Genomic DNA, 28,000 nt, shown 5'->3' on the forward strand with positions numbered 1-28,000 from the left:
TAGAGAGAACCTGCCCGGCATTTGTTTTGAGTCGGTTACTGTAACGCTCAGTCAGGTAACAAGATGTGCCGCAGAAGCAGGAATGGACACTTCATCTACTGTAGCAGGCTTCCATAATGGCAAAGGTGGCAAGATGGAGTCCCTTTGAAAACTGATTTTATTACATTTTAAATTGCAATGTACAGTCCTACACGTAATTATCAATCATCAAATATTCTTAAAATAGGGCGTAGTCTCTGCTGATAATTTGAACATGATTAGAAATCCTTTAAAACAGCTTTGGAAAGGTGGATTGCAGCCAAAGGGAAAAAAAACAAGACAAAAAGAAAAACCAGATGTAATTATGCTACGTACTCGATGTGGGTCATCAGCCCTGCTGTCAGAAAAACAAACACGGACCATGAACTAACAGGGACATCACAAAAATAATCACGTGAATCTTGTCGAGATTGTGGAGAGGAAGTGATGAATTTGAAAATGAAAAATAATGAGCTGCATCAGTGAACCAAAGTGGGAGCATCGTATTTGCTGATCCACAGAAGTTAGACGGCAGATGTATGTGAAAGACGCACAAGCTCCAGGAGAACAGTCGGACTTTTGTCAATTAGGTATCTCACGCATGTTACCAGGACAACACGGGTGCAGCAGGTACGGACCCAAACAGAAATGTATAGTGGATGAAAGTATCTTTACTACAAAGTGTTTGACTGTCTTGTCCTTGACTGAGGTTTATTTCTACCGTCTCTTTAGGAGAAAATCAACTGCAAATTAAAAATATTAACCAGTAGGCAAGGTGGTCATTCAACCCTGAGTAGTGTCTGCAGGCATTCATACAGCCCCAGCAACCTTCACCACCAGCAGTTAGTTCAGCCTGTCCAGTGGTGGCGGGACAGCAAGAGGACAATGTCCAGAGAGACTTGAACGTGAAATATTAAAAATGAGGGGGACAAGATTAGGATTTTGAAAAGTGAAGAGGACATGCCCCCCCCCAACTGGAAATTACGCCCTTTAATACACAAGAAGACGTAAGGTCCATAAGAAGGACAAGGTTAGAGTTTCAGTCGTATTCATTACTGACACAAAAAATCACCAGAAGACACCAGAAATCCGACTAGTTGTTAACAGCTCACATAAATTCCGCATTTCTTGTCAGCCATGCAGCCTCTCTCTGCTCAGACTGCTGCTTTTCTTCAGCTACTAACCAGATACATCCATTCCTGTACCTGCACACCTTTAATAAGGAAGAAACCACCTCTCTTTTTAAGAAAAACCCGCAGTCGCTCACTACATCAAAGCTCGGTTTAAACAAATCTGTGGCGTCACTGCTGGAGAAACCACTGGCATGACACATATCGTTGGACTAAGGAGTCAGAGACCGCACAGCTTCCGCAACACAAGACTCTACACCACTCTGTGGGACTGAATTATCTCAGCTCTGCACACTCGAAACAAGTCAAAAGGCAGCCTAACGGGGGTAAGCACTGGCGAGGCAAGAGCCTGCGAGCACCGTCAGCCATATGCCAGCCTCCGCCTACACTTCCCAGCAGGCACTGCCCTCTTGTTGCAGACCCGGTTGCTTACTGGTGCCAAAATTTCACTGGCAGAAATCTTCTGCAAGGCACGCATCCAGTTAGCACAACAGTCTAACACCTTTACTTCAGGAGCCAGTCGCCCTGTGTTTCACTGTGCACTGATCTGCAGCAACACACTAGATTGAACGGCATCTCTCACAAAATCTTTGTGGTGTCACGATGATACAAAGCGTTTAAGATTAAGGTACTTACATAATCAAAATTATTAGACCGGCCTAGTACATGCTAATAGTCCTAATCGCCATGTGAAACTGTCGTCCGTGAACAAAGCTTTAACAACCTTACAATCTCCAGCCCTTGCAGGATTTAACTCGTCTCTCTCGAGTGCTTTGTCGTTAATAATCTATTTCAGATAGACTCCCACCGAGCACGTACGGCATACAAAGTCAATACGAGGCTCTGCAAGGACTGCAGAAACAGAGCGGCCCTGCAACTTCCAACAAAGGTTCAGATTCAGAGGTGAGATCCAGTCGGCTGGTGCAGCGAGTGGTTTACCCTGCCTTCTCATCTCTTGGCAGAGCAAAGCTGAGATGCTCAGTGCCACATGGCACCCGGATACACAGCGAGACACAATCACACACACCGACACACACACACACACACATGGGCTTTTATGATCCGTTCCCCAAAAGCACTTCCGCAGGTTCAAAAGAGCCAGTAGCAATGAATCAGGGGTTTCCAGCCAGGTCTTCTCCGTTGCGCCATTAACACCAGGGGAAAAGCTGGAAATAGGTGCCTGTTTCCTCTTTGTAAACTCATATATAAACCGCATTATAATAACAAAGAAACTTTATCTTTAAATCACTTAAATTTTATCGAATTTTGCAGCCTACATTGACGAGGAACAGGCTTAGGACTGGTTTGACGTATATCACCAGCGGGCAAAACGAATGTGGGTTCAAAGTGACGAGGTCACACTCTGCCCTTGTTCGACAACTGCATTGTGTTTGCGCTCTTGAGCAAGGCATTTCATCCTGTGCCGCTCAGTAGCAGACAGAAGAAATGGTTGGAGCAGCCTCCGTACCCTGCCTGAGTGCCAAATAGCCAACTAAAAAGATTAAAAATAAAAACAAACTAAAAAATAAAACTATTAAACTGTTAAGCGAGTTGATGGGGATCCATTCCGACATTTCACTCAAAACCACACGCGTCAACCTGCTGGTGGTGCTACAGGAAAAGTCAGGGAACCACTCAAGTCACAGGATTCCTCATCTGGAAACTACGAATGTCTACAAACATTCACGGCAATCCCAGCAGTAGAGATATTTCATGTCTGGACCAAAACTGAGGACAGACAGACCGAGACCGCCATCCCCAGAGCCACAACGCCGGCGTGGCTAAAGTCAGGTTATTATATATTGCTTAGCACATCGACCGACGTGATTTGAAACTGCTACGTTTAGTCTCTGTAATATTCACATACGTTGTAACATTAGTGGTTAAAGCTAATGCTGATAGAGGCAGGCAGCTGAGAGGTGGTGGCAGGACTGAATGAGTTCCAACCTCACTGCACAGCAGAGGGAGAATTTAGAGGAGGAGGGGGTGGCACATTAGGGAAGCTAATTAGGGTTATTATCGGGACGTATTTTATTCAGCTGGGACTAAAACAAATTGCTCAGTCGTTGCAGAGCAAAACTGAGAATGAGTGTCAGAATTACTGGCAGCCAAAGTGCACTTGCACCGTTTTGTAGAGCCCGACCTCATTGGGTTTTCTTGACACCAGTGATATCACGTTTGTTTCAAAGCGACTGTGTTGTGGAGTGCAGTCGGCGGCTCCAACACAGAATACAGTGACCGTGCAATGATGACACAGCCCCGACATCACCATCATCGCTGCAGCTGTAAATCATAGGCGTTAATGGCTCCGTCCTCACCGCCTCTCTTTCTGTGCATTGCTGACAACACAGTTCTGTGCTTATGCTGTTTCATGACCCACAGAATCAGCGTGATGCGGCTGCAGCCTGCAAGAATTTTGTTCAACTTTCTTCATATTTGTGTCTCATGCGGCAGTATTTTTTTTTTTTTTTTTTTAAATTCACTCTCCTTCGGAGAGATGGATAAGAAGATCGTAATCACTCGTGTCTGTCTGCCTAATATGATGTTAGCTTAGCTTAGCATAAACCCGGTCAGGAACAGGCTTTCGGGATCTCAGGCATCTTTCTGAGAGGATTACCGAACACGAACGCAGCAAGAATTTCTAGACCAGGCGGAAAAACCGGTCTCTGCGGAGCGAACGCAGCTACCAGACAGTCAGCACATACGCACTGACCTGAGAACAGGTATGTACCTCGATTACACTGTGTGTAATAAAAAATGTGAAATTGTAAACCTGTGTAGTTTCCTGGTTTTGCATCTGTCCAAAGTAGCTGCTGTTGCCTCTCCATTTTTTTTTCACCTCGGTGCCTAGTGTTGGCACACATGCAGGCAGCAACACACCGTTTCAGTTTCCACTTGAGGAGGAAAAACTGTGCATGCGCTGACAGGCAAGGCATAAAAGCACCACACTGCACACGGCAGGCCGGAGAAGAATGTATCGTCTATATAAAAATCTGGAATCCATGTAACTGACAACTGATCTGTAATCGTCAGCTTCTCAGTGTTTCTCTGGTATTCTCTAATGCAGTAAAGGTGATGGCAAGACAGCAAGCCAGCTAATAATACGAGTAGAAGAAAGCCCTTGATGAGATCCAAGGGAATTCAGGCGGGGAGGGGGGTAGCAGACTCATATCAAACGCCAACGCTCTCTGCCACAGAGTCTGCAGCCTGGCGTATCGCCCCGGTGTTTACGGTGGGGGAATAGTCTGAAGCCATGCTGAATGTCGTTTAAAGAGAGCCTTCGACGCGACAACAATGTGTGTCCCAGAGTAACAGCTAATGCCTGGCAACTCTGACTAAGTCATTTCATTTAGAGCCTCTGATGCGCAGACAGAGGGGATGTAAAATGCATTTCCACGCCAAGCCTCTCACTCGTTCGCCGTCCTTGCGAACATAATGAACAGATTACCGTTTGCACCCTTGTCACATCACGCTCCTCTGACAAGTGCCTGGCACCTTGCGGGGGATGTTTTCAGTGCCTGTCCTCTCATTCCAGAACCGTGAGGCCCGAACAAAATGACTGAAACTAGTTTGGCGGCCGCTGGAAATAGAACAACTAGCTAATTAGGGGAGCAATGGACTGAGGCAGACAGTATTGCCTGAGCGGATGGCTTGGGAGATGGAGAGGTTGAAATGCCAAGCGTCTATATTCCAGCCCCCTTAGGCCAAAGTCCTGCAGACACTGCAAGTCTGCACCCAATTTACCAAGTGCTCACTCTCTGTCCCGACTCGGGTTAATAAAATGCTAACCATCTCAATATCCGTGACGGCACTTTGCTAACCACCTCCCCTCTGGTTAAATTCGGCTCCTCTTGTCCCTTTCTCTCCCACAGAAAGAGGCTGTAACTCTTGCCTCTGCTTAATCAGGAGGATTGCTTATTAAGGAAAAGCTCCGGGGTACTTCCTAAATTGGGGAGAGGACGGTCTCGCCAGTGCGATAACAGTAGATTTATGTCAGAATTAGGTGTAAATAGCTGCACTGGTTATTCCCCTCCTATAATTAAGCAAGCACATTTTCCAGGCCTCGGTCGTGCGCGCTGACCGCGCCAGTTCCCTCCGCGGGGCAGACGCTAGCTTACGAAGCAACTCCGTCATGTGTAGGAAGGACGGTGCACAGAGGAGCCATTTCAGGGCGCTCCCAGAAGCTGAAAGGCTCAAAATCTCAGTGACAGCTCTTATAATTGTGTAAGTTTTGGAAACGCGTATCCCTGTATGGGTCTGATAGGGTTTCTAGCAGAAGCGTCACTTCGTTTGACTTGGTTTGTTGTCTGCTGTCTTTTTGAACTAGCATTCCAGCCTGTTTGCATCGATGGGTAGTCATCCAAAATGATACATGGCAGCAAATGTCAAAGTACTTCTCAGTGTGAGGATCAAGCCGAGTGCACAAGAAAGTCTAATATCGCTCTAAAAGACCGCCGACTCTGTACCGTGAAGACAATTCCATCTCCCTGAGTTCTATTTCTGATGCTCAAAAAAGGTGCATGTCAGTTCTTTACAACTTTACACTCTCTTAGCTGCATCTGTGCTCAGGGAGAAAAGTACCCAGGACGAGCAGTGGAAAAATGCTCTCATGCAGTTCACGAGGGGGTACTCAGCGCTAGGATTCAGAATTCAATTTCCATCACTGATAGTGCTGCAATTGATTCAGAGTTTGCCCTATGCCCGGGTGCGGGCCAGACACAACAAATCTTAGCTTTTGGGAGCTGTCAGTCAACGTAATCCGGGAGCCTTTCTCGAAGGCTGTCAGGGTGACGTCCTCAAACAAAGTGGACGACGGAACGGACCTAAAAGCTGTCTGACGGGAGAGGAGTGCTCCACGGAGGGAAGCTGGCCAGAAAGGCATTAAACTTCCACGAAAGTTGCTTCCACTTGGACATATTTCGCATTATCCCTCTGAGCTGAACAAGCATTTCATTAGTGCTCTGAGTTTACCTCAACAACAAGTACAGTTTTTGTCAGCAGGTCATTCCCCATTTTGCCTTTAAAATGGTTTTCTTTTCCTCTGTTTGTAAAAGGTCTTGTTTTGACATCAAGAGATTACACAGGCATTAAATCTCTTACCCTGCATTTTCAAAGGCTGCAGCCGAACGCGCCGCATTTCTTAGGTTTTATTCCTCCTTTCTGAGGCTTTCTAATACGTCTGAAATGGCGAAAAGCGCCGATCGTATTTTTCCCTTCCCGTCAGGATGAGATGAATACGTCACGCAAAACTGATCCCAAGGTATGTGGCCTACATGTGACTCGTATTTGAACGCTGCTGTCTGGATTTTGTCAGCGTTGCCATGACAGTGAGTAAATGTTGCTCACCCGAGACAACCGTCATTACATCGGCGTAGGCTCGGTGATGTTAAGATACTGTTATTTTACACATCTTTGTCGTTTTCTACACCGTCATAGCAGTTCACATTAGTCTGGTATACGGACTAATTTTAGGATGTGTAGCTTACACCCGAAAATAGATGCGAACAGTCGTCTGAAACAGCAAGATGTGAGCCGCAGCTCAGAATTCATGAAAGCCTGTGGTGTGGATGTAGACACACACACAAATAGGAAGAGACAGAGAGGCGCGCGCACACACACACACACACACACACACACACACACGACACACACACACACACACACACACACACACACACACACACACACACCGCATAGACCAGTCACTCCGAGAAAGGTTTTTATTGTGCTGATAATGGACGGGAGGCCCTGCTGCTTTGAAAAGCTGAGTAGTGGAGGGAGAGCGGAGGATCTGACCCCCCACCATGGATAAAAATGAGGGATGGGATTACTGGGATTGCTCCATTCAGAACACTCCCACTTATCTGCTGCAATTAACATTAAAAGCCCCAAACACAAATAAATGAAATCATGAGTGCCTCTAAATATGAATGCCACCATATGCCATGCTTTGGGCTCTGTTAGCTTGTCTGTATTGGCCTGTGTGTGTGTGTGTGTGTGTGTGTGTGTGTGGTGTGTGCCTGTCATCCGTTAGCCACGTCCCAAAGAGGGAGGGGGGTATTGTGAAGACCAGCGTTCAAGCAAGTGAGCTCCGCGAAATCTTCCCTGGAGATTCAAAGAGCAATTAAAAGTCAACAGCGGCCCAGTACTGTATCTCCATCTATTCTCTGAGCCTCACGCGCAGAGGTGGAAGGAGTACAGGGGGGTGACGGGCGGGGTCGGGGGGGGGGGGCTTCCGGACCGCAATTTTCCATGAGTGATGAACTGTGAAATGCAACAAAAGCCCCCATTACCGCACGAGGGATTTAGAGCCCAAAAAGCAATAGAGGAGAAAAGGGGGTAAAAATTCCTTCGTCAAATAATGGCCTGTACATGGGAGAGAGGAAAAAAATCCCTGTGACTGTGAAGGCCCATATGGTTGGTTGACATTATGCACGGGTCCTCAAATCCAGCGGGTGCGCTGAGCATTTAACAGTGAGACAATGCGATATTTCTGGGTGACTTGCAGTCAATAGCCAGAGCCTTTAAGATATTCATAGGCTAAATCTGAGCTATGAGAGATGATTCCTCCCTTGACTTATATTCAATACTAATTTTCTGGGAATTCATCATTCAGTATATGGAAACCAAAGCCGAGTGAGAGCGAAGTACTGTCTGATGTTTTCGTTTCCCAACATTAGTCCTTCTCCTATTGACTCCAGAGACTATTCTCCAACTGGCTCTTTCGCAGCCTAACGTGTAGTTTGACATCTAAGCACGAACAAAAACAGAAACCGAGAATTTCCATTCTTCAGCCTCTCCAAGCTTCCAACTCCATACATTGTGACAAAGGAGGACATGTTTTGCTGCAAACTCTGAAAAAAAGAAAAAAAAAAAAAGTCAACAGAAAACCCTGTGGGAGGCTGGAGTCAAGGAGGCCCTCTGTTATCTTGGTATGGCAGTGTAAACGGCGAGGAAACACTCGACGCCTTGATGGAGCCCAGATAGACGAGTCACACGCTCACACGGCGACACCTGATGTTGTCTGCAAACCAACTTTTCACTAACTTCCCTTTCACAAACTTTTCTCGCTGTAAGTAAACACATCCTCCTGTTTGCTTTTTTAACAGCACTCTCATTTCCATTCCCACTCGACAGTAGGAAAACAAAAACCACCTGATGACGTGGAGACAGGGAAGGTACAGGCTGAAAACGGCGGCGATCATGTCAAAGGTGATAGTGACGATAGAAAGGGCATTGCTCTTGTACTGCAGCGTAGCGCCAGTTAGTCCTGGCACACGCCACTTTCACTTCACATCGTTTAATCGGTAATTACAAGCAGCTGAGCAGGGAAAGCCGTTTACTTCAGCCTCCGACTTGTAATTCCGCGCCGGGGATGTTGTGAAATTCTGAAAGCGACCGTATCTGCGCGCAGACGTGTCAACAGACTGTTGGCAGAATGGCTGCTAATGCACCAAAAATAAAATCCAACATTAACAGAAATACAGTCCATTCAGCTCATTGAGCAGCAGCTGCTTGTCTGGATCTGGTTTAGCTTGGTAACAAACTGTTTCAAGAATGGAGGCTCATTTAGCCTGTTTACCCACTGTGACTACAAGGTTAGCACCGGGGCTAACTGACCACCCTAGGGGCCAATGTGTTAGCGCTGCCGGAGTAACAGAGGTTTTTCCTTGTTCTTCCCAGTCCTCCGACATTGCCTGAATGCAGCAATATTGCAGCAGATTGAGAGTTTTGTGTAATTTGACTGACAGATATTAAACAGGTTAGAACGTCGTCCTCTGTCGATCTGTCGTCCAGCTTGATTGTTGGTGCAGGAGGTGGAAACCGGACACTACCTAATTCATACAAATTTGTCTTTTTTCAACTAATTATTTCAGTTTCTATGACTTTACATTTGTTCGTACGACATTATGATTATTATGATTGTTACTATGATCATTTTCTTTTTTGTTTTTCTGCAGCTGCTCGTTGATCGCGTTAACTGATAGATCATCGTGCTGCTGCTGCTGGCGTTTGACCACATTTTTGTTTTTATCCTCAGGTCTACTCGGGTCGGGTCTGGCTGTGCTCCGCTCCCGCTCAGATCCGGTCCCTCTTTTTTGCTTAATTCAGTCACGTTGGGTTCAGGTAGGTCTTCCACAGGTAGGTCTGTTTGGGACTGGGTGTGAAATGTTGGACCCATGAAGACCTCTACCTTGCACACCGCTTAAACGTGGAGAAATCCAAAGCTTGTTACTGACGTAACTTTGCACCTGAAGATCCATAAGTGTCATAAATGACCAACTATACACCTGATGAGACTATATTTTCTGGGGGTTTTCGAAAGACGCTCTGGGAAATCATTGACTAAGTACATGTGGCACACACAAAAGAATCTGTCCATGAAGGCTGGATGTGTCCTTACTCGGTCTTACGCAGCCTGTGGACTATGCTGAGCCACGACATGCCCACAACAGGGAGTGCAGGATTTTCTGCCAACACCTGTTTAATGGACTTCTGTTGAGCCCGATCTGGGCTGGCTGACAAGTCTGTGTTTGCGCTGCTGCTTGAAGGTCTGGAGGAGCGAGTGGTTGGTGGAAATAAGAAAATGATAAAAATTCAAACGGAGCCTGACGCTCATGCAAAGTTTATGGCACAGGATGGAGTCGGAGAAGCTATGATGAGATCCTCCTGTGACCGCAGTGTTTATAACCTTCACTCCGGCAGATAGATACAGTCTGACTCTCCGACAGCTCTGTGCTGTGTTAGACAATATTCCACCTATTCTCACTGCACTGGTAGCGTTCCAGACGAATGTATCAAGCTACAGAATGAAAGCTTGTTATGCTGCCGGGTTCGGATCAGGGGAACCTGGAAGAAAAGGTGAACGGGCCGCAGGTTTCAAGGAGTCAGATTCGGAGGTTGCAACTATAGGACCCGCAGGAGAATCTGATGAGTCTGTCTGTAACTAAACACTCGTGTTTTATTTGGACTGTTTAGCATGAAGGCCTTGTTCGATATCTCTGCTTGGATTTAACCATATTTCACAATACACGACAATGCATTTAGTATGTACAGTCTATAAGAATGACACCGTTTGTTGGTCCTGGGGTTTAAGGGGCCAGCATCAGCATGACCTCTCACCTCGCAGTGCTTTTAAACCCGTATGGGCTGGTCGCAGTGAGGCATATCCAGCCCCCAGAAATAGCCCTGGCCTGTGCAGCAGTTTCGCATCGTGGCCACGGCGTGACTCGGTCAGATCGATACAAGAGAAATGGCAGTAAAACTCCAAACACATTTTGAGTGTCAAACACTCTGAAGCGACTCCTCACAGTTAGCCCCCTTTTTTCATATTTAGGCCACGTTCGTGCGTACTGTGTGTGCGGCAAGCGTGCAGGCGAAGCTGAGAGTGCACAGAGCAGGGATGGCGGGAGAAGCACAGAGGCACTCTGAGCGGGTGTCGGAGGGCTCGGCAGCTCACGGAGCTTGATAACAATTTCCCTACGAGGTGTAAATGTATGCGCTCGCAAAAAAAGATTTTCTCTTCGTTACGTCAGGATGGTGATGATATAAATGATTCTTCAGAGGGTTCAGTGTCCCGTTCGAACATCGGGAGCGGCTCCTGTTGCTACTGCAGCTAGGGCTGCAGCTAACCCTCACCCACTAACCCTTTCATTATTGATGAATCTGTTAATTATTGATTTGGATGAATCTGTTTATCTATTAAATGGCAAGAACTAGTAACAACCGCCTGTTATAATTTGCCTCATCCCAAGATGATGTCTTCAAATGTCTTGTTCTGTCCACCCCAAAAGTCCAAAACCCAAAGATAATCAGTTTATTATCATGTACGACAAAAGAAAACATCCAATCCTCACATGGGAGAAGCTGGAACCAGTACATAATCAGCACTTCTGCTTAAAAAACTGACAAAGGATTATTCGATTATCGCAACAGTTGCCAATTGAGTTTTGCGTCAACTGACTCATCACAGCAACAGGCGTATTTGTTGGCCGCATCGGTGGTGATGTGACTGCAGCTTTGACTGCAGCTCGAAATAGTACCTGTCAAGTCGAGCGCAATCATGAATACACAGTATAGTGCGGTACGCGCTACCTCAACTTCCCATTGAAAATGTTTGTTAAGGGTCGATGGGGCTAATTAAATCGCATACAAGAGACAGAATTCCCTTCAGCACAGATTGAGAGCGTGTGTGAAAAAATTCGGTCAAGTGTCAAACGCTGCCTGTCGCTGAATGAAGCAGAAATAACAAGGCTAGCTATGACTAATCAAACAAAAAACAAAGACTTACGCCGCAAGAATATGTGAATGACCCGAGTCACAAATTTCAATAAACCTTTGATTGGGTTTGGTCTGGAGAAAGATGGGAGATGAAAGAAAACATCAAGTTGACTTAATCTTCTGATGTTAAACAGTTCTACTGAAGGAGCAATCGCTGTTTCAATGCTGGTTAATTGCTGCCACATTCCTGAAAACTGACCCTCTCTAAAGTCAACCTGCGGGTCTGAAAAGCTGCCTTTCGGCTTGTTTTTGCAATCTCACTCCTCACAAAAAAAGCCAGTGTAAACAAGTTTATGAGACAGTATGTCACAGACGGCAGCGTAGCCCTGAGAAAGAGCCACCGTCTCGCCTCTCTCCCTCTCATCTCCCCTAACCCTTGCAGTAACTGAGTGTTACAATATGCACTGAGACATATTGCTGCTGACAGCTCACTGTTTCTCAAGAAAATGTCAGCGTGGAGCCTGTTGAGAGGCGCCACAGCGTGCGAGCGTGGGGGGGGGGAGTTAAAACGCTTTGTCTGTCTGAAACCTCTAATCAGGATCAGCTTAGAAAAAGGTCAGATTTGTGTATCACAATGTAAGATGGCGGTCACGGCACCCTGGAAAAGGCCTTGCAGGTGCCCGAACGGGTTCCCTGACATCAGGCTGCTCAGGGAGACGGCAGACACATATGAACGGGCCGTGGCTCCAAGTGACCATCACGACTGTTGCCTGTTCGCTGGAGATCTTTGATTGGGCTGATGAACAGCGCAGCGTCTAATGGCAGGATTTAATGCAAAAAGGGGAAAGATTTATTACCAGTGACTAAAATGGGCCAAAAGGCCAAAACGAAACCCTTCCAAAGTTCAACAAAATCCATTTTTAAAGTGGAAAAATCACCAAAGAAAACCAAGACTTTCACATTAAGCTGCAGCCTGTTCCCCCTACAGAGACGTGGGCAGCACTGAGTTAAACTGGAGCGTACCATCTGCTCAGGTAAGCACGGGGGTGACTTAACCAGGACCAAGTATGCAAAATGTATATATTTACGTACAGTCTAATAGTATAATATGTCTATAAAGAGAATGGGGAAGTAACAATGCAAACCTGTTTTCACTGAATGAGAGCAGGTGATCAGAAACAGCAAATGCAGAACAAAAACAAAAAAAGCCACCTCACATCCAATCTCATCTTCACCACAGTATTTTTAACCTTTTCAACGGTTCACGGCCCAGTGTAACAAAAGTGACCCCCACACCACCTACTGTGAACAGGCTTGCGTTCCGTTCATTAACGCTGCCTAATGACTGAACTGCTTAACTGTAAAGACACGGGGCTGAAATAAAACAGGTCAAGTCCAAGGCAGGGATTTAAACATGTGCACACAGAGAAAAATAGAAAACTAGAACTATGTTCCACACCGCAGCTTGAGTGGAACAAATAAACACCACACGCTCCACTAAGGCCACCGCTACTGGCTCATCCGGCACTGCTGGTGGTTAGAGAAGAGCCAGGCATCCACCGTTTAAAGCTGAAATCAGTCCCTTGCATTACTTTTCTCATTAGCTAAGCAGAGGACTCTCGGCGATCTACCTTCTCTTATCATGACACAGCTTTAATGACCTCTCGCTGGTGCTAAAATAGGAGAAAGCCACATGCTGCACAGCCTTTTTAATAATCTCCTTCGTTTCCTCATTTAGATTTGATTGGCTATGAAATGCATCGGCCTGCTGGGACTCAGGTTTCAGCATTCATCAGCATTTCCTGGTTGTAAATTGATGGCACAAATAGAGGCGTGCGGTGCATGCGCGGGAGCGCGCGCGCTCTGCGTTGGCGTGCCGGAGCGTCGAATTGGATGTTATTTCGGTTTAAGCCACATATCTCCGCGGCAGAGTCAATAAAACGCCGATCGTTCCCTTCAGAGTCCTCCTGCACACAGAGACAGCGCCGCCGCTGCTCGGTTTCATCTACCTGCACTGGCCAGAACAGACTCACCTACATGTGACCTCATTATTCACACTGACTGCCAGGCAGCTCTCTGTGTTTTCAAGGTTGAAGGGTTTCAGAATACACAATCAGAGCTGTCAGTTAGTCATTTCGGTTGGTTAACGGGAATCAGCTTCCTCTGCAATAACACGTCCTTTTCGTATTAAGTCGGCGCTGTTCTCCCGAACCCCGCACAAACTCAGTCTTCAACAGGTCGAGTGTGTGCTACCTGTCCAGGTTTTTAAAGGCCGGTCTGAGTCTAACTGGAGGGGAAAGGGAAATCTCATATGATGGCAGATTCGTGTGCGAGAGTTCACTGGATGCCAGCTTATTGCTATCGAAAAGGTCACGGGGCTAGAAGCAGAATGCAGAGTCTTCACTGGGGAGACTGCTGTATGTATGTACTGTGTGTGTGTGTGTGTGATGCTGTCTTCCTTTATCTGTGACCCCGGGACGAAGGCCGCAACCTGAGATAACCATGCTCATATAAGCACCACGCCCTCGAGCTGCAGCATCTCTCCCCGTCTCGCTCTCCTCTCGCCCGGGCTTTGGTGTCTGTTACCTTCAGCACTCCAGGAAGCAGACTCCGGGCTTTAAAACACACCCACCTCTATGAGCACAAAATCAATTACCAGAGAGATGAAATTCTCCGATAACGCGGCCTAATGATAATTGCCCCGAATTTGCAATGATCTGACTCACGATACAAACCACTATTGGCATTGCAGCAGCATACTGGCAGCCAGAGTAGCTGGAATATCAATGATAATTATTCCGATGTTGATTCGGAGCCACTTTACTGCCTGGGGTAAACATAAACCAATTGCAGAGTATTGGACTCTATGGTAAGCGGCAGGGGTCATGTTTCACTGATGTTTGTGCGATTTGCGATGAGCGGAGTACAGTAGAGAGGGGAAATGGTTACGTGGGAGCTAACCACTGCCTGTTTAATTGAAGCACTGCTATCACACTGGCTGCCGGAGACATGAGGGCGACAGCGTGTGGCAAACTCCCGCTAATTCAATAGCTGATCATCAGACTGCCAGAAGGCTGGCGATAATAATGGTAATAATAACGATAATAGCAAGGATAATAGTAAACTCGGTTTCAACCGCGCATCCAGAAATAGAATGGCTCCGGTGAAGAATCAGACACGGTTGACCGCCGCTCACCCAGGATTCAGCCAATTTACCCGCATCACAGCTGCTGCGAAGCTAAAGGAAGACGCGCTTCGGCTTCAGATGTGGATCAATCGGAGAAGCGAGCGTGACCCCGTTTCACACACGACCTCCTAGATATGGCCTCCCGCCTCCTCCACCCCCCCGACCCACTGTGACTTCAAACCAACCTCGGCCAATCACGGGAGTCAGCATTTCTCAAAAGTGCCCGAGAAATGTCGGGTTGCATGATGTGTCCTATGAATAAAACACATTCGCTACACAACATGTTGAATTATTCACATTTCGGAGCGTCCATCCCTCCCCACGCAGGAGATATTACTTCTTCAGTTACAGCATGCTTTGCACAGAGCCCTCTGAGTCTCTGTCTCCCCGATGTTCGCTCCTTCTCACTTCTCTCTTGATCATACTCTCACTGCCTTTGTCATCTGTGTTTTGTTAGTCCCCCTCTGTTCCTCTGTCTCTCCTCTCAGCTGACTTTCTGCTAATGTCGGCTGTCTATTTATACTCCTCAAGTTACTACTTTTCCTGGAACATCTCACTATTTATCGAAAGAGCTCTTGAAGCCGTTTGTTCCGAGAGAATCTTTGATGACTCGGTAACGCGCGACGGCCCAAAATGGACTCGTGGTTTAGCGGCAATCTGAGGCGACCAGCTGAGAGTTTCAAAGCGGAGGAGGGCGATTTTGCTAATTAAATACTTGACCCAATATGCATCTTTTGCTCATTTTATTATTAGCTCCACAGGGAGTCTGTGATGTTCATGATTGCAATATAATTTGCAGAATCCTCAGGATCAGGGAAACTTCAGAGGGTAAACCGCTCAACCAATCACTGCTTTTCGTTGCGCTGTCTAAATATAAAATCCCTCCCATTCTACGAAATATCACTTTTAAGTCATCACGATTTTACCAGTGTGCAACAATGTGGAGCCCTTTTTCAACAAGTCAGTCACGTCAAATTTGCCGTGTGATTCAAACAAACCTTACACTCTGCTTTTGTGAAATTAAACAGGCAAGGAGCTAATTGGGTCATTATTTTAAAACGTTTTTTTAAGCAATAAAACCACTTTAAGCATAACACAGTAAAAAAAAAGGAATTTGGTCCAATGATATCATGCAAATAAAGGAAATTAATATCCCTGCTCTCTATGATTCAAACAGATATGTATATCGATTTGACCCTTTGCCAGTTTATGAAAAAAACAAACATCTGCTTTGCACAGGAAGTGTTGCGTTGTATCTCTGGTCTGTTTAGAGACAACGAGGCTGGGCTTAGGCAGTGGTGCTCTGAGCTAAAGGCTAATGTCTGTGTGCTAACATGCTCACAGTGACAATGATCACATAGTGTTGTTTAGCATGTTGGCGAGATGACTTTTGTACAGCTGAGGCTGATGGGATGCCATGTGTTTTGGTCATCAACCAAAGTACTGGACAAATTCCAATTTTGGCACCACAGGAAAATCTAGGAATCACCAAATGCCATGGCAAATCCATCCAACAGACGATGAGATGTGTCACCGAAAAAACGCAAATGTTGAACTCGTGGTGGAACTACAGGGTAAGTCGGACAATCACCAGAGTCAGTAGGGGTTCATCCTCCGAGGACCACGAATGTCTGAAAAAGGTTTCAAGGGAATCCGATAAGTTGTTGAGATATTTCAGCCTGGATCAAAGTGGGTGACCGCAGGTCTAACCCACTGACATTGCCCTCCATAAGGAGCCGCTCGGCTAGCTTGGCTAAAAGAAACACAGAGACAGAACTGAGTGGTTAACAGGAGCAGTGAGAACCAGTGGGGCTGAAGAGACACGAGTGCAGCGCTACATACTTCGTCTCAAAGTCGACCCCCACAAAACCAAATATGCCCAAGTGAGAAGTCACTGTCTCCAAGGCGAAAAGTGGCCCACAAAAGATTCCACAAATAAGTTTTAAGGGTGAAAAACGATGAGTGCTGACACTGAATATGATTTTAGATATGTTATTATATTGGGCCACTGTCTGAGTAAAAAGACCAAAGCAACGAACGCTTACAGTACTGCACCGGGAAAAGTGTTGCTGAACTAACTTTGTGTATTTGCACTTAAAATAGAGCTCCACTGAAGTTCCCATACATACTGTTGTATTTTTAGTCCCCTGTTTCATCCAGAGATTGTATGAATTTTTAGGCTACTCACTCATCCGACGCTGGTAAAAGACACACATCGGGACGTCTTCTCGCTTTGAAATCACAGTGACTGAGGCACCTGTGTTTTCTGCGTGACTCTGATGTGTGTGGGGAGCGAGATGTGTGTTTTCATCGGTAAAGTCACATTACGCAGTATTTTCTGAGAGTCTGCAGCGCACACCGAGAAGCGGCTCTCTGAACAGCCGAACGTGACGTCGGTGGGCACAAACCTCTGTTTCCTCAGCTGCAGCCAGTCATCTGAGTCGCAGGGGCTTTGAACATGCCTGTTACTGCCTGGGGTCAGAACGAGCCACGTGGATACACGAGACACAGACACAGATAACACAGAGCTGCCTTGGTATTTTCTTAACTAGGTGTACGGTTTTTGGGCTTCCTTCACTTGTGCGTGTACTCACCAGGGCGCAGTATGTCTCCGGGGGGTCTCCGCAGGTGATGTTGGGGGGATCCAGAGTAACCTTCAGGTACTGGGTCATGTCTGCTGCCTCTGGCTGGCAGGCCATGTAGTCCCAGGTTAGGCCTTCGTCCGAGTAAACCTGGGACTTACATACATCGTAGTGGCCCCATGCCGCGGGGTAGTGCTGCATGGCCGCCTGGCAAACACCAGTCCACAGCGCCTGCAGCGTCAGCGCAAAACGGAAACGCATGATTGGTCCTCTCTTAGCTCCTTTCTTAAGGAGCCGTGTCGCCGTCTGAAGGTGTATGCGCGAGGGATCCCTCTTCTACTTCCACTCACTACAACTCACTCAGCTGGAGCGAGGAGGCATGCCACACTCCCCTTCGGGTGCAGCGAGGGTCGGTTCAGAAGTGTCCGGTCCTCTTTTACTATTTCTCTCTCTCAGGTTTCTGGAGTGGTGGATAACTACGACGATGCTGAGGTTACCAGCCCATTGAGGAGATAAGAGGAGAGGACTGAGGGAGGGAGGAGGACGGTGGAGGAGAAGGTGGAGGAAGAGGGGGGAGGTGAGAAGGAGATAGCCCCCCGACACGCTGATAGGAAGATGAGTGACAGGTCTCCTCAGCTGGCGTGGCTGTCAATCAACGTCCTCGTCCTGTGTGGTAATCGGGTGCTGCGGAGAAACGAGAAACAGTGGAAGGAGGGGGTGAATATACCTCCCTTATGGAAACAGAAATTGACAGTAAGGGAACATTAGCCGGCGCGATGGCGTGCGGGTGAAAGGTGTTTGTGTGAATACAAAGCTGGATGGGTGCTATAAAAGGGTGCCACGTTGGCGTTTGTTGTCCTTCAGAACACAGAAAATCAGTCTACGAGGCCATTAGGGTAAATTGGATCCGGCTGCTTTCATATCAAACCCTGATCTCACTCAGCGGTATCAGGCCTACAGTGTTACAGCTTTCTCCACCCCCTCTCCCGCCTTACACTCGCCTCAAACGAACCCCCGACGGCATGGGCCGGGACGATAAAGAGCGTACATCAAACAGGAAGAAATGTCATATTTCATGCAGTCGTTGTCGTCTTTAGCCCAGATGATCTGGGTTCAGAACACGGTGCTGTCTTAATCATAAACACTGAACGGTACTGTAGGACGCTCCGCTTAACCTTGTGAATTTCAATCTAACAGCTGTCTAATGAGAAATAGGAGACTGCAATGCAATGAAATGCTTCTGTTTTTTAGCTGGCAGACACGACTTTTACTGTGTCCATAACGTGGGGAAGGGGGGGGCTGCATGGATGCAACCACCGCGCAGTGAACGAATTTACTGTAGCTGCACCTGAATAGTTCAAAAGTAAAAGCCGGATACGTCGGCTGTATCGAATCCGGATATTTAAAGTGTTTTCAACCGGGGACTTTTGTGTCTGTGTTGTCACTAACCACATACATTTCTTTCCAGTTTAATTACAACCAGTTGTTGTGGAATAAATTGTGTTTTCGTTTGAAAGTCATGAAAGGAAAGTGCCCCAGAATGACGACAGCAAATGGTATTTAAAAGTGAAGCTTGAGCATCAAGTAATTTGCTGGCCACTCGGACGCAGTGCAACAAGCTGCAAACACTAGACCCGCATAATATCCCCTTACGAAGTCGATGGGGCAAACTTGTTGGCAGATATGGAGCAGCGTCAATCAATTCACTTTGTGTCCACCTCATGAATGAAAACCCAACATTTTCTCTCCTTTTGGCCAGAAGATCAAAACAATGAGCTGAAAGACACAGTAAAGCTCAGCAGAGCTGAGGGGAACCACAGCGTCCGGTGATAATCCTTCTCCGTGGGTTCGTCATCACATCCATAGTTCATATAATATTATAGATTACAGCTGCTTTCATTTCCCTTTCAACACAGTGAACACGTGAGAATATTAACACCAGAGTTTCCCTTTAACAGAATGAAGTGGCCACTCACTTCATAATGTCCCACTTTGCATTTTAAGATAAAAACAGTCGCACGTTAAGGTAAATATCTGGTGACTGCTTCCAAGTTCCATCTCTTCAGTGGTAGATCTGTCCACGGCAGGAGCCACTGCACCGTATCGCATGCAGTGATTTACTTCCCAGGATGCAAGGCCTGCCAACCACTGTGAGCCGTGGCCTCGCGTTTCCTTCTGTCTAAAGGTTTTGTCTTGAAAAACCTGTTTAAACGCAGCCGAGCAGCTTGAAACCATTTAACCCCACTGTCTGCTTTCTTCTCCTACACCTCATCTCTCTGGCATCAATCTGAAATGTAGTCACGAATCGTCTGCTTTTACAGTCATTTATTGCTCCGTTTTGTTTTTGCATTGACCTAAAAACGTCCTGGATATCTCTCTCGTCAGGAACACAGCAGAGGGCCAGTCGGCCGAACCAGCGGATGCAGTTGTGCGCAGGTTTCCTGCCTTCAAACAGCAGGTGATTTATGGAGACCAGAGTCGATGGTCAGAGACAGGATGGACAGACTGGTAGACATTTAAGTGCAGCTTAATCAGTCAGCGGAGCGAGTGAGTGAGTGTGTGTGTGTGTGTGTGTTTGTGCGTCCTGACCAGACACACCTTCCAGTCATCCCTGATCACTTAGACCTTGTGTAACTATAGTGTGGTAGGGTGCTTGTTTATTGCATTAGTTTGTAAATAAATAAAGATCGACATGGCGCACACAGATTGCTGTCACAGAGATGTATGCAAAGTTTAAATTGCAGCCTTAACGGGATGCGCAGACAAGCTGTTGAGCACATGCTGTGAACGACTGACGAGGTGAGATTAACACTTTATCTGAGGCCCGAAGACACGTTAAACAACTACACACCTTCCAGATGATTCACGTCATTACAGAGAGACGTCGATAAACTGTACAGATGTGAGGATCGGACGAACAGATGAAGGGGCCCCACTCAGGAACGGCGATGTGAGGGCACATGTGTATATACTGGACTGTGGTAACAGTGATGTTTTGATTTGCCTCTTCAAGATGTAAATTTGATGCACTGTCAACCAGGTATAACAGATCTGGAGCTGCATCCGCCTCAGATATTTTCAACCCGTGCCATTCAGAGTCATTTCCGTCTAATAGAACGTAAATCGCCATTTTAAGGAGCAGCCAAGGTCAGGGGCAAAGGCTCGGCAGCATACGGCCGCACTACGCCCTACACAAAGCAGCAAATGCACATGGAAGAAAAAAAACATGCTTTAATGCTACTGGAAACGGGATCTCTGCAGACAAACTTGGTAGAAAGTGAGATGCTCAAAAAACCTGACATAATAAGTTTAAAAATATCCACTAAGATTGGATGCAAACTGGCGTATGTAATTTAATACCGTTCATTCTAGTGCAAAAGAAAAATCCATCACATTAATCGAAACGAGCATTATCCACGGACATGCTTGGAAACTGGGATTCAATTTTGCAGAAACTGATCGAGAAAGACAATGTAGAGCAAGTACTGCAAGTCAGAGGACGGAGGAAGGAGGATGAGGTTAAGGGCCAAAGAAATGAAGCACCTTAAATGTAAAATGTAAGAATGTCACTGGGGGAGATGTCAGCAGGTGAGGAAGCAGCCAATTATCCAGAGGAACTCTTGGCACTGAGCTCCCTGTTCCCATTAAGAGACATAATATTCCTCCGTTTTAAGGAGGAAACCAAAGAGATGGCCGGGAAGTGTCTGCACGTGTGTGTGTGTGTGTGTGTGTGTGTGTGCGCGCTTCAAATCCCACCTCTGGATAAAGAGAGGTTCGAGTCACGGGTAATGAGACAACAAGCACTGGCGAGGCTTCGATAACAAGCAATAGAGATGGCAAACGCGGGGTCGTTATCACTCCACCATCCTGGACACAGTGGCCCCTTCCTCTCATTACTCCCCGCTTATAACCCTCCGTCGCCCCAAGGAGGCGAGGCGAGGGAGAGAAAAGCAGAGCAGATGGAAGAAGTGTGGACGTGCATTTTAAGTGGGGAAAAAGGTTCATTTTAGGGCAGGTCGCTTCCGCCAACCATCGATCAAGGTTTGAGGACATCAGAGGAGGCGCGCTCGCAGGAAGTCCGAAATTCTGCCATCTACAGGAACACGCGTTGCCTCGTAAGGCACAGTGATAAACACTTTCAGTAACAGCCGGAGGTCTCTGGGTGCGAGGGAGGGGGACGGCCGCAGAAACAGTTTTGGTGTTAAACTTTAAAAAGAAAAAAGGCTTTTTTCCCTCTGCAATATTGTGAAAGGAAACCCCTACAATATAGATGAACTCGCCTAGGCAGTGTGAAATAAATGTCTCTAGCTCCTTTAGCCTTGACTGCACCCGCAGTGTTTTACTGAGTCCCACCGAAAACAAATGTGAAAAAGTTGGATATTAAAAATGAAGATAGCAGCAGAAATGTTGAGGTGTAACAGCGAGGGAAATACAGTGGCCTCAACTACGTTTCAAAGCTATTTACAAAAGGAACATTGCGTAAACTGACATCGTCTCCTCACTGAAACATCCATAATCACCAAATATGTAAATATTTTACATTTCAGAAATGTAACTACCGGGCACAAGACATCTCCTGCTTCACTGAATGGGCACTGAAGGCTGCACGTTGATACAGGTGGTAAACTCAGACCGAAGGGGAGCACGGAGAAGCTCTCCCCCTGGGAAAACAGCCTTCTGGTGAGCGTCCGACTGAAGCAACAACAAGCAAAACGCCCTTTTGAGTTGAGGGGGGCTCTTTAAAAATGCAAATATTAAGGCCAAACACATTTGAATACGAGCAAAAAAGAAGTAAAAAGTGCGCTACTGGGAAATATATCAAGGTGGACCTTCACCATACGATTCTAGTAAACCACATACAGTACACCAACCCACCACCGCTGCAACCTGCGAGCTCCACTTTACATTCAAACACGTGCCGAGGTCGCCCCACCCGTCACGCCCGGCCCCCCCGCCTCTCCGGGCCCGAGAAACAGCCCCTGGCGTCCGCCTCCATCTCATCCCCGGGGCCGCTCGAGCATGACCGAGTCTTTGTGTCCAGATCGCGGGGGAAACGTTTCACGCGCGTCCCCAGAGCCGCTCTTTACTACTGCGGGGAGTCGCTTGTAAATCAGGCATATCCTCGAATGAACAAATGGAAGAACGTATCCTTCATTTGAGGCCCTGCGCTCCCTCTTTTTCTTACTCCAGCACTGCAACTTCTGCAGGTGTACACGCCACGCTTTAACTTTATATTTCAGCTTTGCAGATAAAGAGTTTGTTGTTTTGACCCACAGTGTTTTCCTTCCTCTGTCCCCAACGGCCTCACCTTCCATCCTTCCACCTTTCAGTTTTTGCCCATATTGATTGACATATTCCTTGCTGACCAGTGGTTTGCGTGGGTTCAGCTGCATTTTTTGTTGTTCTTTGATCATAGAGGCCCAGTTCTCTCTCCCGGGCCACACCGGTAAGAAATGTCCAGTCACAATCTCTCAGGAATCATTTCTGCTGGCCCACAGAGGGCAGTACTTTCACTCCCGCCCGCCTGACTGATTAGCATTTCAACAAAACGAAAAATGTCGGAAAATTTTAAAAAAGAAAAAGAAAAGAAAGAAAGAAAGAAAGAAAGAAAGAAAGAAAACGGCCACTTTAGCTGTAGAGGATGTGCTCGGCCCAGAGTAAGGTGGCATAATTACAAGGTTACCACTGATATCCGGGCTATTTTTCCCCCTTTCACTTTTAATTTCATGGATTTTAGGCCCTTTCAAGGGCAGTTTCTGACCCTACTTCTGTCCTTTCTCTACCCACTTTCATCTTTTCTGACTCGACCTGTTTCATATTCCCAACCAGTGGCTCACTAAAGGAGAAGGAAGAGCGCAGGAGAGAGAGGGGCAGAAAGACGGGAGGGCAGACAGTCAGAAACAGATGAAAGACAGATAAAGATAGAAGCTGGCCTGGCTTCACCAAATCAAACAAACAAGCAAACAAAAAAAGCCTCCTGCCTGCTCTCTGAGCTCCACTCACCAGATTGCTCCGCCTGCCTTTCCAGAATCCCTAATCTGGCCTGTTAACAACCTGCCAATACGGCTGCCGTCCTCATGAACAAGCACACGGAGATCGGCGCACGGTCCCGCGAGCACGACAGCCAGCGAGCGTGCCTATGATGCATCCCTGGGGCTTGCCTCCCAGGCAGCCCGTCACTTAGAGCTCCCTCCCGCTTCCTAAAATGTCGCCGCCTTCAGTCGGCAGGCTTATGATCTTTTAATAATGATGACAGGTAGCGAAGGGGCGGAGTGCTGACAGCCGGTTAACTGACTGCGTGTTGGGGATGGGTGGGCAGATTCAGACGGAAGCAAAGCTGAGGCTCTGCTCCACGGTCAGACAAATGGCTCGCCTGTTCCACTCGTACCAAGCTGGGCTCGTGTCGGGGTTTGTTTTCCACCTGTGATGTGATAAACCATCGCTCGCGCAGTGAACATTCCAGCCGTAACGAGGGCCTGACCCCGAAGGAAAGGCGTGAGTTCAGGGTTTAAGAGCCTCTCGTGTTTGAGAAGGGTTTGGTGTCGGCTATCGAAGCGCCGTGCCCAGACCCCGCCCGGGCCATCAATCTTTTAACAGGACGTGTCTGCGGCCTCTCCTCAAATCCAGAGTCTACTGGAGCCGGACAGGTCGGGCCTCTGAAGTCGAGCGGGTCCCTGACTGCTAAAGACGCCGTTCACTGCGTCTGCCACAAACCTCCCTCTTTCTGACTCCCTCCGCCCCAACCCCTCCCCTGAGCAGCTGAAGCGGCCACGTGCGCGCCGTGCGTGCCAGAGCAGCATTTCTGACGGGGCGACCGTGGCGACGCTGCCCCTAGTCGAGCCGAACACCCCCGAGCGTCAGTTGCTCCAGCGGCACGCGGGGCACCCGATGAGACGCTGATGAGACGAGATCAGGCCTCCACCGCCCTCCCTCCCTCCATCCCTCCCTCTGCCTCTCCTCGGCCTCTCTTTGCGACACAGGAACACCTTATGCATTATTAAAGACGCTTTTCCTAAAAGGCTGCTAGCACATTATTCTGCAACCGCAGTGACATGTCGGGGGACTAAAAATTTCCACTTTAGCTCTGAAGAATATGCTCGCCCAGGTAGCTCAGTCAAGCTGGAAATATGGTGAGAAGCCTGGAAAAGCCGCACACAGAATGACTCATTAAAGCGGTCCTCATTCTGTACGAGCGGAGAAAAAATAAACAGAAGAATAAGACTGCAACAGCAGTTAGAGACAGGAAGAAAAGACTACCGATTGTGAGTGTGAGGCTCGATGTTCGGTCTAACACGAGCAGGAACTCGTCTGTGTCAAAGTCCTGTGAAGGAACAGACGCCGTCTACAAATGCAAAGAACGTTCATCCGTTCCCGTGCCCGCGTCCTGAGCCCGGGGGCCATCATGTTCAATGGTAGTGGCTGTGAGCACGTCCTTACGGGAATAACCGGGGTATTCTCCGGTACAGTGCCAAGAGAAAAACCACCTGGGTCTCGCAGATCATGACCGTTACAAGTCATATCGTAGCCAGAGATCACACAGGGCTGAAAAAGAAAAGGTCTGACTCACTGGGCTATAAAGCGCTAAGGAGCATGGGGAATTAAACGAGGAGCCGAGGCACGTGTGGGGCGAGCCAACGTTGAGACCACGTACCAAAACAAATCCGACGGTAACAGGCCGCTCGTATACTGACGTGTTAAAGACGGGCCAACTGGCTGCAGCCCGACGCCGGTGTAATTATACGTGATAGATGGGCACCGATTAGGTGAGAAGCTCCACAAGGGGGCGCCGCTAAGAGCGAGCGGACGACGTGCTGTTAATCTGCGGACGCATTGAAGGTCGCCTCGTTTCTCCATTTTAGCGAGCCCCCCTTCGTGCTTCAGAAAGTCTTGAAAGTTGTTTCTGCTTTTTTTCCCCACAACGTCCTGCCCGCTCCTCGCCTCGGTCCGTTGGGCGAGATGAATGCATCCAGGGCCGGGGCCGCGTGACTCCCCACGGCGATAACCGGCTACTCTAACGCACAAAAAGTCAAGTTGACAGGGAAAAGGTTTAACTTACGTCTCTCGAGTGCCCCTCCGTGTCCCTCCGCTCCGCAACAGCGCTCAACAAGTTCGGAGCAGCGGACTGAACACGACTGAGGAGAAAAGCTCTTTAAGGTGCGCTCCTTAACGGGAAAGTGATGAGTACGCACGCCGGTCTCTGAGGAATCGCTGTGCGCACCATCTCTCAGGCGTGTTCGGCGGCCGAGGGGGGAGGGTATTCCTGCCACTTCAAAACCAAAGACGGATCACCGACCTGGGGGCTCGGTCAGCACCGCGCCTGCTGCGAACGGGAGGATTTCTGAGCAGGAGCTCCGGTGCCAAAGTGTCCATCATCCTCTCTCCAAGGCTCACTCCATCGCGGCGTCAATCTGCGGCGCAGCGACGTCCGCAGAGAAGGAACCCCCCACCGCTGCCAAACAAACTTTGACCCGCTGGCGTGCGTCGCTGCTCCCGTCGCCCTGCTTATAATTCCTTCGTTCGCAGAGACTCCTGCGCGAATCTCGTCCCCGCCGCTCTCTTCTCTCTCTCGCCTTCTGCCTGGTTATGGATTGGTTTCGGCCACTCGGCGGGGACGTGGATCGCACCAATTAGACTCGGCCGCTGAGAATATCCGCTCTCATCAACGCATCTCCTCCCGGCCGTCTCCCGGCCGCACGGCGCAGCTCCGACCGCCCAGACGGAGATGACGGGGTAGAAAATGCGCTCCGAGGCTCTGTTAGAGGAGACGCACACTCTGCTTGTGTCGCCCCCCCCCCCCCGACACACACACACACACACACACACACACACACACACACACACACACACACACACCTAAGGTTTCTCTCCCCACCCCTCCAGCCCGTCTCCACCTCGCCACCAGCCCCCCTTTCGGGACCCGTTGGAAACTCAGGAGGGAGGAGAATCGCCTGTAGTTGAACCTCTTTTGGGGGAGTTCACCTGATCGCGTGAAATTATCCAACGAATGCGGGTGTTAAAGGTCTCTGAGGAATGAGTGCATCCGGGTAACACAGGAGGAGAAAATCTCCGACTCTCGGTTAAACATTGCCGGACAACCAACCCCCGACGTGAACAAAAATCCAAACGTGTGCAGAAAAGTCATGGCCGACCGGCTGTGAGCGGGGCTTAACGCCGCGTTAGTGGTTAATTCCGTTTATCTGACCAAACCAAACTCAATATCTAAATGATTTGGAACAATTCGGAACCGCGCGCAATTGTTCCAAAGTCCCTTTAATGCGAGAAAAAGCGGGATGGCCTGGCTTTAGACACTGTTACAGCCCTGCCTCGTCCAGTATGTCGTTTAAACTCCAGGCAGGTGTGAATGAAGGGAAGGAGAACATCTTCTAACTGTCCAAATAAAATGATACCAATACTACTACTCCCACTACTAATAACAAGGCGTCTCCCCGGAGCGCCGGTGAAGGTGCCGTTCTAAACATGAAGCGCGGTCAGTTGAGCGGTAAAGAAATGTGTGTAGGAGAGCGGGGTCTTGCATTTATTGCAATTTCACACCCAAACTCTCAGATGCGCCGTTATAAACTCGTGTGTTCTCTCGGGATAAAACGGATCAACGACTGGCGACAGGGAATAATCCCGTCTCATTTTTTGTCTTCATCTGCACCGCGCAATTAAATTCCCCATGGAAGAGGAGAGAGTCCCGCAAACGGTGAGAGGGGGGAGTGCGTGAAGCCGTCAGGTCACGGTGAACCTCGCGGCAAGTTGGCAAGCCTCTACTCGGCTGAGTGTGTCGATGTTTACGGTCTGCGTGCGGCCCAGTGGGCCCAGAGAGGCCCTTAGCGCGGCGCGCACATCACGCTGACCCGATGCTCCTAGGGTTCAAGGATAAAGAAGGAAGGAGAGAGAGAAAGAGAGAGAGAGAGAGAGAAAGAAGGAAAGCGAGAAGGAAAGAAAGCCGGACGTGACAGAGAAGGTGCGTCAGTCGTCTCTCTACCGGACGGAGAGCGGTTTTAAAAGGTGACTCAAAGATAAGAGATGAATTCTTATCCAGCAAATCCAGTCGGGTGACAAGAGCGCCCTGCTCCGCGTTATCAGCCAATGACAAGGAATCCCGCGTGTTGTTATCTGCGTGACAGGTGCGTCTCAGCGGACTCGGATCTGTGCGCCCACAGCGCGTCAACGTGTCCTTCGTTCTCTCCGGTAGACTGGCGCGTTCTGCACGGACCTGCTCACGCAAAGTGCAAAACCGCTCTTCCCTTCGCAGCGTCCACAGACAACGGCACCGGGTTCGTTCCGGTTGTCGCACCAAACGCGTCGCTCGTGTTGATTCGTACATTTCCACGCGGGGGAAAGCTAAGAAGCGGCTGCTGAGCGAGTAGGCCTGTCTAAGATAGTCGGCGTACTTTTCTCTAATCACGACGCACAATTTGACCACCCTCTCGGCGCGCGTCGCAGCGAAGCTCCAAAAGTTTTTACAGGCGTCCACTTGGCGATTGATGAAGTCAAAAGAAATCGGCCGTCGGAGCCTCTCACCTCGGTCCTCAGCGCGTCGTACCACCGGGGACGGCCAGTCGCGCAGCCCGCTGCAGCCTGTTGCAGCCAAATAAATCCGATTCGAAGCGGGACATCTTAGCTCGGCGCAGCAACGCGAGATTCGCCGCAGAGGCGACCCGCCTGTCTCCGCCGCTCCCGGGGAATGGAGGAGAGCTCCCCTCCGAGCCAAATGCGACGTCTCTCGACACAACAGGTGAAAACGGAGCGACAAGATTACGAAAGGGGACTCGGAGAGGACCCTCTAAAAGAGCAGCAGAGACAGCAGACGGTGGCCGCACTCCCCGCTCTCAGCACACTGAGGCGGCGGGGCT

General features: G+C 48.5%; 1 protein-coding gene across 3 annotated transcripts in view; it reads right to left on the minus strand.

Moving 5' to 3' along the window:
- Nucleotides 1-28,000, minus strand: part of ntng1a (netrin g1a) — a 268,615-nt gene that overhangs the window by 82,764 nt on the left and 157,851 nt on the right. For 2 of the 3 annotated variants that reach the window (XM_040126781.1, XM_040126783.1), the window contains one exon: nucleotides 17,151-17,822. In XM_040126781.1, the coding sequence (XP_039982715.1) occupies nucleotides 17,151-17,399 (249 nt within the window). In that variant the 5' untranslated portion in view covers nucleotides 17,400-17,822. Of the gene's footprint in view, nucleotides 1-17,150; nucleotides 17,823-27,668; nucleotides 27,935-28,000 lie in introns of those variants that run through there. The other variant, XM_040126782.1, reaches the window with a different exon arrangement.

Source organism: Xiphias gladius, chromosome 5 (genome assembly GCF_016859285.1).
Source record: "Xiphias gladius isolate SHS-SW01 ecotype Sanya breed wild chromosome 5, ASM1685928v1, whole genome shotgun sequence".
Taxonomy (NCBI): Eukaryota; Metazoa; Chordata; class Actinopteri; order Istiophoriformes; family Xiphiidae; genus Xiphias; species Xiphias gladius.